This window comes from Chelmon rostratus, chromosome 13, assembly GCF_017976325.1.
Source record: "Chelmon rostratus isolate fCheRos1 chromosome 13, fCheRos1.pri, whole genome shotgun sequence".
NCBI classification, from domain to species: Eukaryota; Metazoa; Chordata; class Actinopteri; order Chaetodontiformes; family Chaetodontidae; genus Chelmon; species Chelmon rostratus.
In genome coordinates, this window is record NC_055670.1 from 25,464,457 (window position 1) to 25,477,116 (window position 12,660).

The window sequence follows — 12,660 nt, forward strand, 5'->3', positions numbered from 1 at the left end:
AGAGATCAATGAGTGGTTTGTGTGATTTATGAAACATGTGACGGCTCAGATAAACGGCAAACCTGAACCCAAAAAGCACAACATGAAGACAGTCCAGATCCAGATGGGAGGCAGGTGGGCCGGGATGGTCAGGCGAGGGAAAGGGCTTACTGCAGAGCAGGAGGGAGCGGGAGTGGAAGACGAAGAGCTGGATGAGGTTGTGACATAATAATGTAATCTGAGCTCCAAATTATTACGCACTCGCCATTTTGTTTGTTTTTTCTAAACAGTCAATACGATCAATAATGTTTTTCATGCTCAACAAGTATCAGAAATCTGTTCTGTTGGTTACATGAACGGATGATTTTTCCAAAAATAAATGCAGTTTGAACTAAAAAAACATATTTCCAGATCAAGTTAATATTTGAGATGAGCTTTAACTCATCCGCTGAACTGCAGTTTCTGCCTGTACTTCATTTGAGAAAGCCCGTATCTCCTCCCAGAGGAGGAATCCTGCCACTCACCCTCATAGATCTTCATTTTAAGGAAGCTCCACAGGTGCTCAGGCATTGAGGTCAGAGGAGGATGACTTTTTCTCCCTTTATGCCCGTAGCAACCAAGGAGTGAATGGTGTTTTTTTTAGCCATGCATTGTCCATTGCACTCCACATATGTTGTCTTGTTGGAACAGGAAGACCATTCACCAGCCACCCAGAGCTCCTCCCTTCAGGACCATCGCGTGCAGCACAGCATTCATCAGTGAATTCAGTGGTTTGAAAATTAGTCTTTGTATACTTCTGAGCCCACAGCAAATGTTAGTGGAGTCTGAAATACAGTTTGATGCACGGCTGCAGGCTTCTGGAGGATTCTGCAGCGAGGGGTTCTCCAGAGACACCAGCAGCATCAAATACCTGCTTGCTGCTGAACAGCAGCTTTTTATTGCTTCCCACTTAATACTATTAATTTATTTGATTAAATTCGTTTGTGCTCTGAATCACCTCCAAATCTGTTCAGAGTTTAATAATCTCTCTTCAGTTTAGTATTTAATATTGATCAGTTTCCTTCTTTTTGCAAGACAATGAACTATTTCATGTTTTTCATCCTCTGAAAAATCTCTCCTCCTCTGCTCGGTTAATAACGTGGAACAACCTCTTTAAGTAGGTTTCACCACCTGGTGAACTAGTCAACACACCTGAATTTGATACCTGTTATCATAAAAGAGAGGACAAAAAAAAAAAACAGGCAAAAACTTTCCATGAAATCCTGCTGATACATCATTTTTCAGCCAGCTCATCAAGATTTCTAACCCCACACAGGAAGTGATGTCATTTTAGTAGATAGATAGATAGATAGATAGATAGATAGATAGATACTTTATTAATCTCCAAAGACAAATTTACATTTCCAGCAGCTCAAAGGGTGGAAACACAAGGGCATGCAAAAAAGAACAACTTTCAAGTACAATGCAAAGACCATTTATAAACCAGGAGGCAAAAATACAAAATACAAAATAACAATATGAGAAAAAATAGTGAGATAAAAATATAGAACTAAGCTATACAGGATAAACATCTGGCGGTTAAATATGAGCGCAGTAGTGCAGTTGTGCAAAATGACAGTGTGCAACAGTCAGTTTGTCCACACTTAAGTCCAGCATATAGATGTGTGTGTGATAAAGTCCAGCATATAGATGTGTGTGTGATAAAGTCCAGCATATAGATGTGTGTGTGATAAAGTCCAGCATAGAGATGTGTGTGTGATAAAGTCCAGCATAGAGATGTGTGTGTGATAAAGTCCAGCATATAGATGTGTGTGTGATAAAGTCCAGCATAGAGATGTGTGTGTGATAAAGTCCAGCATATAGATGTGTGTGTGATAAAGTCCAGCATAGAGATGTGTGTGTGATAAAGTGTGTGTGCCCATGGTGTGTTGTGTGAGTGTGTAGTGAGTCGTTGTGTTGATTATTGCTTTTATCGCCCTCCCCGAGAGGTGTTGAAGAGCCGTACGGCGTGGGGGAGGAACGATCTTTTCAGTGTGTCCGTAGAGCAGGACAATGACAGCCGTCTGTCACTGAAGCTGCTCTTCAGGGTTGGGGTTAGAGATGGTGCTGTGCAGTGGGTGATCAGGATAGTCTATTATAGACAGGAGCTTGTTCTGCCACAGATGTTAGACTGTCCAGCTCCGTGCCAACGACGGAGCCTGCCTTCCTCACCAGGTTGTCCAGGCGTGCTGCGTCCTTCTTCTTCAAGCTGCTCCCCCAGCACACTACTGCATACAGGAGGGCACTCGCTACCACAGAGTGGTACAAGATCACTGTTTGGGAAGCAGGAGAGCAGGAGTGTTAGTTCTTCTGTCCATAGCTGCATCTTTGACTGACAGCATGTCATTATATTCAAATACAACGGTGAGATTAGCTTCTCTCGCATTGACCAACATATGAACATCTCTTCACTATGTCGAAGAGATGCCTAACTTGGACTTCCCAGGATCGGTCTGGAAACATTTCATATTTTTCTTGTTGACAGCAAAACCCTGGAAAAGAAAAAACACAACAAAGAGTTTATCCCAATAACAAGTACTGTCTGTGTGTCTAAAGGCTCTGTATCATAGAGCTCCATGATGAACACATCAATGAGCCACACTGATGCTCTGGCTGACATGTTCCCTCATTAGCATGAACACACACTGAAGTTTACTTTGGCTCAGTTCCACATTCACCGTCCTGCTGCTGTAAATACTGACCGGAGCACCAAACGTGTACTAATCCGCTGCTGAAAATAGTCCCAAACAAATGCACATTACAGCTCTTGTTGACAGTCAGAGGAATGTAGGATAATCCCAAGTGTCTTTTAGCATTCGGTGTTAATTCTTCATATGATGTGAACCTCTTCATCACCTCAGGTCCAGCACATCTGTGTTTTTGTGTGTGTGTTTGCTCTCAGGCTCATCATACGCAGGGACCACCTCCTGGAGGACGCCTTCAACCAGATCATGTGTTACTCCCGTAAAGACCTGCAGAGGAGCAAACTCTACGTCAGCTTCGTGGGCGAGGACGGGTGAGGAAGATGCATTTCTTTTTCTGTTCACCTCCTCATCACGCTTCATTGTGCGCCACTGTGAAATGTGCGTATTTGCTAAGTGTAATTGATCCAGGGGAGTTTTGCTGAGCATTCGTTCTTATCTTAAGCTTCAAAATGTACAATTACGCACACGTCTGATAACATCCCCGTAAATCCACAGTCTTCTGGTGAATGAGCAGCTGGAGCAAGTGGGTGGGGAAGAACTACGGTGAAAGAATATCAATAGGCAAACGTGTCCGTTACAGAGATGATTGGCTGTTTTTATAGAAGGCAGAATGACTGACAGCATATCCTTTGTTATCAGATAATTGTACAGTCTTGTGTCCTTCTTTTGTTGAAAATACACAATGCAGATGATTGTTTGGGTGTATCTTTGCTGAAGTTCTAGATTTCATTTAGACTCGTCTCTACAGCAGAACCCAGTATATATATGCTTATACCGTTCCTTTAAGTGCTTCGTGTGGTTGCACAGTAGCTGCAGACGGACAAGAGTCACTGATTCACTCGTCCGACTGACATCTCTGTGGATGATGATGATGATTGCAGGCTGGACTACAGTGGACCCTCCAGAGAGTTTTTCTTCCTGGTGTCCAGAGAGCTGTTCAACCCGTACTACGGCCTGTTTGAATATTCAGCCAATGACACGTACACCGTCCAGATCAGCCCCATGTCTGCCTTTGTGGACAACCACCATGAATGGTGAGCTTCCCGTATGTGTGTGTGTGTGTCTGTGCGTCCTGCATCCACAGTGTCAGTGTGCCTGCTTGTTTGTGGAAGTTGTTCTGCTGCTGTGCTCGTCTCGTCTGCTCTCATTGCTCCGCGCTGATCCCAAAATAGAAGTCATTTGCGGGGTGCTGGGTGGAAATTTGGATCAGCAGTTTGTGGCTCGCCAGTCAGTTTTGCCTCAGTGTCACTGGTTTGTCGGACGGCTGCGTGGTTGGATGGACGGATCATCGGCCGGACGAGGAAGACAGCAGACGCAGCAGCATAATCTCAAACCTTCTGGGGTTTGTTTGTCACGCTGGAAAAATCAAGCCGAGAAATGTCAAGTCAATATTTCTGTTCTCGTAGACGTTAGAGACGTTCTCATGTAAGATATGATAGAGAGGCGAGGTGGGTGGAAGCTGCACAGCTCCTCATCCTCCCTGCTGGTTCAGCTGGTCTCTGTGCTACAGCACTGTTCTGACTCAATGCATCGTTCTCACACTTAATCTTGGGGGGATTTAATTTATTGTCATAAACAATGTCACCATCTGGTGCGTCTTCAGTTAGAAAGTGCACTTCAGATTTTCACTTAAGCCTTTTAAATGCTACATGAAGCACATCAACAAGTGCACACAAGATGACAAACAATGTTTACGTATCTGCAGAAAGAAGATTTCAAATCCGTTTGCTATGTTTCATTATCGCTGTCGACATCTGAAAGAGTAACCTCCTCCAGCTGGTACTCAAAGCACTCGATCTGAAGAGTAATTCGAAGGGTACCGTTCGGTCCAGTTCTGATGCCGCAGCCTGTGTTCACCCGTGCTTTCTGTGTTGGCTCCAGGTTTCGCTTCAGTGGGCGTATCCTGGGCCTGGCTCTCGTCCATCAGTACCTGCTGGATGCCTTCTTCACCCGACCCTTCTACAAGGGGCTTCTTCGCATGTAAGTCCCTCAGCCCGCTTCCTTCTGACTTCCCACCTCACAGCAGCCTGCAGGACACGAGCGTTTCCAATCAGATCCCCCTCACCGACCCCATTAGACCGTGCTGAGAATACGAGTGTTTCCGTCAGATCCTCTCAGCCAGCTGCTGGCTGGATTTCCCATCAGACGTCTTTATTAATAGCTTCGTCCAAACAGTCTAAAAGCTGCCAAATGTCTGCACCAAGAACAGATGTTTACGTAAAAATAAGGGTTCCTAACCGCATCAGCAACCTGGAGCCTTTATTGGCACCAACATTATTGTGCAGACGAGCATTTATCAAGCAAATAGAAATGTATTTTAGTGGTGTTACATTAGACACAGAGGCTGTTTAGTTTTCTATTTCACTAATCTGATGCTCCAGATCTGGGACTCGTACTTGGAAACTGTTTGGAAAAGAGCATTCACTTTCAAAAAATGCATGGCAGGTGACTGGATGAACCATCCGTCTGTCACCGTCTTTCATCAATCAACCAATCAGATCAATGAGCCTTATGACGCAGCAGGAGAGCCAGTGGAGAGGAGAGTGAAAACATGGCGGTCTTTGCTCTTCTTTCAATAAAGAAACACTCTCCAGTTCTGAGATGACTGATGCCTCAGCAGCAGCTACGCTAACATCTTTACATCCTCTGGGTTATTCACACCACACATTTCATGCAAAGGGTAAATGAAAGCAGTAAATTCATTGACAAAGCAGAAGTATTGATGTGGCGTCACCTTGTGTGATGTTTGCAATACAGATTATTGACGTTTTTATTGAGTAATTTAGTGCTGCTACTAAACCTAAGAATTAAAAATAAAGAAAGATCTCTTGCAACAGGACAGAGCCTTAAGATCCGAGCCGTAATTCCCATCACATCAAATATTAAATTTTTACAGGGAAAGATATCTGAATTTTTTATTTCCTGTTATGTTGCAATATAAAAATGCTAATAATGATCAATTTGACGTGATTTTTCAGTGTCTAAAGTGATGCAGGTGACTGCTCTCTGAACATCCAGACTTTTTATGGTATTCACCAAAATATAAAGAAATGTAAGCTAAAAAAAAACCGTCTATAAACAACTGCTACACTTCCTGTTTAGATCATCCAGTGCCTGATGGCAACAGTGGTGGGAAAATAACTAAACACATTCACACCATAAGGAACAAAAAAAAAAGAGAAGCATCAAATTTAGGAGAATTAACTTTGACACTCTGCTCTGTTCATTCCTTTAAAACATGGTAAAACAGGCAAAAAATACAAATAATTTCAAGTTGTGCAAATCTTTGCCTTTCCACAAACATGTCCTAAGATATTTACAGTACAGTACCACAGACATGCTAATTGAAGGCATTTCTGAGTAGCTGAACTTGTGTAATAACAACGTATGGCATCTCTTGCTAAACATGATGACACACAAAAACAGACTAAAATTCAAAAGGTTAAAGGTACGTTTATGGGATTGTGAGTGTTTTGCCTTCTGCTTTTATTTATTATCTGTGTATCTCTGTGAGCATCTCACATCCCTCATAGCTGCGATGGAACATCTCAAGGGGTTTTATCCTGATACATAATAAATTTTTCGGGAACATATTGTCCGGTCATGCATCACGCTGCGTTATGTTTTACCGCCTTCAGCTGTCTTCGGGGAAAGCTGTCTTTCGCTGTTATACATCTGGCAATTAACCTTTAACCTTCCTCCTCACAATCAGCTGCGTTTTATGAGCAGGGCATCCCATCAATACCTTGTTGACCTCTCTGCCTGCGCTCATGCAGCCCGTGTGACCTGAGTGACCTGGAGTTCCTGGACGAGGAGTTCCACCAGAGCCTGCAGTGGATGAAGGACAACGACATCGAGGACATGCTGGACCTCACCTTCACCGTCAACGAGGAGGTCTTCGGACAGGTGCGTGGGCTTCTTTCACTTTGTGACTGCGGCCTGGAAAAAGATTTGAATGTCGGCGTGTGTCCCTGCAGATTACAGAGAGAGAGCTGAAGCCGGGCGGGGCTGGTATCCCTGTGTCGGAGAAGAACAAAAAGGAGTACATCGAGCGTATGGTCAAGTGGCGCATAGAGAGAGGAGTGGCCCAGCAGACGGAGAGCCTGGTCCGAGGCTTCTATGAGGTACAGCACTTAACATCAGTGTTACACTAGACTAACACCCTTTTAGGACATAGTCTGCTATTGTAAGTCATGCACAGTGTGGCTTAATAAGGATGAGGTCCCTGACACGTCAAACCTGTATGTACCTCTCATCATTAATTCTGCTTTCATAGATCTGCAGGTTACCCACGTTACACCAACACACCCTCATAGATGCTGGCTTTTGAATTTGCACTTGTAGCAGTCTGGATGGTCCTTTTCCTCTTTAGACCAGAGGACACGGCGTCCAGGATTTCCAAAAATATTTTGAAATGTGGACTTGGGAGCTTGAGTTCAGAGAAGTTGGTGGAGTTTCTGGATGTTGCTGATATCAGATTTGATTTTGCATGTTAGAGTCTTTACTTGCATTTGCAGATGCAGCGACAAACTGTTACAAAAGTGTCCCTGAGTCCATGTAGTATCATCCTTCATACCATGATGAGTTCACAAAGTGTTGACCCTCGCTCCATCCTCGCTGTGAACCACTGAGCCTTTCAATCATGACACTATCACCTGTTACCAATCAGCCTGTTTACCTGTGGAATGATCCAAACAGGTGTTTTTGGAGTCTGTTGTTGCTCCTGTCACAACGTGTTTGAAACGTGTTGCTGCATCAGATTCAGAATCAGCAGATATTTACAGAAATCAATGAAGCTGATGAGCTCAAACATTCAATATATTGACTTTGTGCTGTTTTCAGTTGACTGTTTGTCAAAAAGGAGCAGCAAATGATCACATTCTGTTTTAGTTATGTTTTACCTTTAACTTTTTTGGAATCAGGATTGTATTGATGAGGCTCTGAGTCCCTCTTAAAAGATCAAAAAGTCAGATATTCTTCTTCATACCACATAGTGGCTGTAACACACTCTGTGATCCATACTAATGACGCAGTGTGGTTGCGTATTTGTTTTTAAAACTCGGGACCCTGTGAGCATCCCTCCACCCACACTCCGGCTGACATCTGGCATTTTCAGTGGTGGATGACGACGCTTTGTGCAGGCAACTCATGTCACAATAATTTTCGACCAGAACGGCCAGAAACAGTTTATTTATTTATTTATTTTTTCAATCAAGCCAAAAGAGCAAATGACAACGCAGCGCTGCATTTCAGTGACTTATTAGCTCTTCACCACATGTTCTCCATTTGATCTTTTACTTTTTTTGCTAGTTAGTTTGTCTGTGGAGATAGAAATTAAACATATGAATTGAAATAGAGTGCATAGACCACTTACTAGTACCTATTTCATACCCGTCATGATTCCAGTGAATGTGAAGTATGTAGTTATATAAATAACAGTGTTCAGGTTTATTGCACTGCACATTCCTACCAAGACTTTCTGCAGTGATCTGTTCAAACTCTGAGTATTGACAGATAAACACGTCTGAATTCATTCCAGTTAATAACTAAAAGAAGATGCTGTTGACATGTGATGGTCCACAGTCATTCTGCTTTTTCTCATGTGTTTTTATAACTGGTGCAAACCCAGCCCCCGCTCCAGTCCCCCGCCTAGCAGGAGGACAGATTACGGCTCTTTGCGGGCTACATGTGTGTGTCGGTGTGAGTTTACAGGCTAAACAAATCAAATCCAACATTTACTGTAAACCAACTGATGGAAACTTTTCCCACAATGCTGCAGATCCTGCTGCCATCTGTGTCTCCACAATAAGGATCTACTGTAAATCTCCTGTCTCAGTCCTGTGAAATCCCTCAGTCAACCTGACGTATGCGGGAAGATTGCGATGAATGAATTGGCTGCACCATTTGTGATCCTGTGTGTGTGTGTGTGTGTGTGTGTGTGTGTTAGGTGGTGGATGTGCGACTGGTGTCTGTGTTTGATGCCAGGGAGCTGGAGCTGGTGATTGCAGGCACTGCAGAGATCGACCTGGCAGACTGGAGGAACAACACAGAGTACAGAGGAGGTGTGTAAAGCTGCAGGGAAGCGATGAGGCAACGGAGCGCAGATGTAGATGAAAGCGTTCGCGGCGCGCTGACAGCAACGTGACAAAACTAGCAAAGTCGAATGAACGCTGGCTCATTTTCAGGCGACACATTCATCCACAACTTGAACAACTCAGTCAGCCTGAGGATTAAACCGAGAAATCTTCCTCACTTTCAGGGAGACGTAAGAAACATTTAATGTGTGGAGATAAACAACTTCACAACCAGCCAATGAGCTCATATGATGCATTCTACCACAGATGGTAGATGGACAACACCTTCCGGGCAGGAAAAGCAAACAAATGCTCATATGTTGCTATGGTAACGTTGATAATAGAACTATTAATTATTAGATGTTTTATTGGATGAATTTTTAGTTATTGGCTTGTTGTTACGCAGACTGTTTTCTTCTTGAGTGAGCGAGCTGTGTGACGTCCGGTTGCGAATTGCATCAGAGAGGACGACAAAAAGCTCAAATATTTTAACTCTGGACGTCAAAGCTGTCTAACGTTACTGTTACCTGTGTTCTCTGCAGGCTTCACCTAATTTTGCCGTCCTGCTCTCATACTGTCTGCCTGAGTGCATGTGCATGCAGCATTAAACCTCAGGATACCCTGAAAAACTGCTTTTTCATGTTCACAGATACAAGTTTCAGTTAGATGCTGCGCTGCGTGAAGCAATTAAAACAAGTAAAGTACAGACACGAGGGATCTGTTCCCACACTGATCATAAATGAGCTCCAAATGTCTATTCATTATGCTTGTAAACCAGAAAAAACAGCTCCGACAGTGTTAGAAACGCGGCTGCTGAGGAGCAGATGGAGCCCATCTGAAATGCTTCCAGTGGACCTTTAAACTGCGACAGAGACGTGATGTTCCGGCACAACCACAACATGACAAAGCTGCACCGATCGAGAGGACGCTCACTTCTGCAAAAAGAGTCCTAAATGTAGCACAAGCAGAGGTTTGATGTTTCTCGTGTTCCCATCAGGGAGAAACTTTGTCAAAGCTATTTTTAATTTCACCGAGTTCAAACTAGGATGGATGTTTGCATTAAAGTCCGTTCATTTGAGTCTGTTTTCTCTCAATTCATCAGAAAAGGTTAAAATATTTATTACACCCTCTAGTTATTGTTGTTATTTTAAGCACTTGCTGTACAATAGATAGTGATTCTTTGAGTTTGAGAAGTAATTTCATTACCTATTTAATAACTGGATTAGGCTTTACTGTAATGTGCATTGTAATGAGCACTTGAAACTTTGGGGAGCTATTGCTGTTTAATTATTGTAATACATATTGTGTGCAGTGCAAACTACAAGCGCCGGTGTCCAAACCATTTATAAGAGATCACATTAAAAGGCTTTTTAAGGGTCTGGCCAATACAGTTGAGAAGCAGCCAGCAGCACCGAGACAAGAGAGCTCAAACTGATGTTCGGCCATGACTCAGAGTGAGGCCCTTTTAATAGAGGAATCGACTGAGATGGACAAAACGGCTGCGGCCATTAAACATTAAACAGCAGAGCCCATTCAAAAAATCTCAGCGGAGGAATAGTGAGGTGGGAGGTGGAGGAGAGCTGCGAGGAGCAGGCGACAGAGGCCTTGTTTGTTATTCATCTGACTCATGCACCATCATCATCTATCTCCCCGCAGGTTACCATGACAACCACATAGTGATTCGCTGGTTCTGGGCAGCTGTGGAGAGGTTCAACAATGAGCAGAGGCTGAGGCTGCTGCAGGTACGGCACGTGGGTGACCGCATGCACACGGGCTGCCCCCGTGTGGACGCCGGGGGTCCTGCAGGCACCGCAGAGTCGTGCCTGAGACTGCAGAAAAACGTTCATTTCAAAGTCTGTCTTTTATGTGACTGGATTATACAGGTTGACTGTCTGTTGTCACTGAAGCTGTAAAATTCAGTGTTTAAATTCATATTAAATATATCGAACTAAAAGTACTAATTTTTGACAATATAAAGTCTTTAATAACAATGTTTTTGCCTTCTTCTCTCTAGTTTGTGACAGGTACCTCCAGTATTCCCTACGAAGGATTCGCCTCTCTGCGGGGCAGTAATGGACCCCGCAGATTCTGTGTGGAGAAGTGGGGGAAAATCACCTCCTTACCCAGGTATGATGTCTAATGGGATGTCTGCGGAGCCTTTAGGGACTGTACCAAAACTCTTGACAGCCCCACGAGGTGGAGAGTCGTGTATTTTGTCTTTTTGCTGAAGGGAGATTTGGCCTTTTGTTTTTTCCTCATGCCATATTTATATGTTATTCAGCCTTCCCTTGCAAAATTAAATATTGATTAATACACAAGATTAAACAGGTACAAATGATGGCCTTAGTTAGCTCAGTAGGTCTCAGAGGTGTGTTTTACAGCGTACACAACAATCCTTTCAGTATTTTCCCATCGCAGTCAACTAACTAATGTAGGTCACATTTTTAGAGACAGAAAACACTGAATATTTTTGGATCTAAGTGGTTAAACACTCTCTCAACCAATGTTCTTATCTTTTCTTTATCATTAAATTGGGTGTAAAGCTTGTTAGTCTACAGTTCAGTTCAGACGTCTGATCTCATACATTTAAGGCAGGTTTTGATTTAATTTCTATTCCTTTATTTTATTATTTTTTCATTCAGTTGGCCTAATTGCCAGAAGTTTGGTTAATTACACTTGTTATATGTGTAATGTGTAACTATTAATGGTGAAACACATAGTATCAACTATATACACTCACCAGCCACTTTATTAGGTACACCTGTTCAACAGCTTGTGAACACAAATATCTAATCAGCCAATCATGTGGCGGCAACTCAATACATGTAGGCATGTAGAGATGGTCCAGACCAGCTGCTGAGGTTGAAATCCAGCATCAGAGTGGGGAAGAAAGGTGATTTAAGTGACTTTAAATGTGACTGGTTTGAGTACTTCAGAAACTGCTGATCAGTTGGGATTTTCTTGCACAGCCATCTCTAGTGTTTTCAAAAAAGAGAGAAAATATTCAGTGACCTGCAGCTCACTCGACGAAAATGCCTCGCTGATAACTCAAATAACCACACGTTACCCCCGAGGCCTGCAGAAGAGCATCTCCGTCAAACCTTGAAGCAGATGGGCTACAGCAGCAGAGGCCCTCACCGGGGGCCACTTCTGTCACCTCAGAGCAAGAAACCGAGGCGACAGTTTGCATGGACAATAGAAGAGTGGGAAAGCGCTGCCTGGTCTGATGAGTCTTAGTTTCATTCAGAAACAACATTAAAGTAAGGACCCATCCCGCCTGGTATCAACAGCTCAGGCTGGTGCTGGTGCTGGTGGTGTAATGGTGTTGGGGATAATTTCTTGCCACTTCCTATCCAAGGATCATTTGCAAGCTAATCTTTTAAAGGAGACGTGGTGCATTAATATACATTGCAAAGAAAAGATTGAATATATTGTGCATCATTTGTTCTATATATTTTAACACAGACCTCTCACAGCCAAGAACGGCCATGCTTGAAATTTTTCTTCGAGATCACATGTTAATTATTTCATTAAGTTGAAAAAACAAGCTTTGTTATCTTGAGATGATGTAATATTCAACCAGTTTTCACCAGAAAACAAAAGGTTGTTCCCTCCTTTAGCTGCTGCTGTTTGGTCAGAGATCAGGTGTGTCCTGTCAGCAGCCATAGATGGTGTCTTACTGTTCAGGTGTGAATCCTCCTTTCAGTGATCTCGAAGGTTTGATCAAGTGAGCCGCCATCCTGTGACCTCGAGAAAACAAAAGTCATTTTCTTGTGATGTTATTTTGACAAATCTGCCTTTTCTCAATATAATGAGCTTTGTTATCTCGAGATAGCGGAATAATTAACTCACGATCTCGAGAT

General features: G+C 43.2%; 1 protein-coding gene across 1 annotated transcript in view; it reads left to right on the forward strand.

Moving 5' to 3' along the window:
• The window catches only part of hecw2a (HECT, C2 and WW domain containing E3 ubiquitin protein ligase 2a), a 31,025-nt gene that overhangs the window by 17,501 nt on the left and 864 nt on the right, over positions 1-12,660 (forward strand). The window contains exons 21-28 of the mRNA XM_041950345.1: positions 2,921-3,034; positions 3,605-3,757; positions 4,605-4,703; positions 6,500-6,629; positions 6,701-6,847; positions 8,671-8,785; positions 10,454-10,539; positions 10,812-10,924. Coding sequence (XP_041806279.1) covers positions 2,921-3,034; positions 3,605-3,757; positions 4,605-4,703; positions 6,500-6,629; positions 6,701-6,847; positions 8,671-8,785; positions 10,454-10,539; positions 10,812-10,924 — 957 coding nt within the window. The remainder of the gene's footprint in view (positions 1-2,920; positions 3,035-3,604; positions 3,758-4,604; positions 4,704-6,499; positions 6,630-6,700; positions 6,848-8,670; positions 8,786-10,453; positions 10,540-10,811; positions 10,925-12,660) is intronic.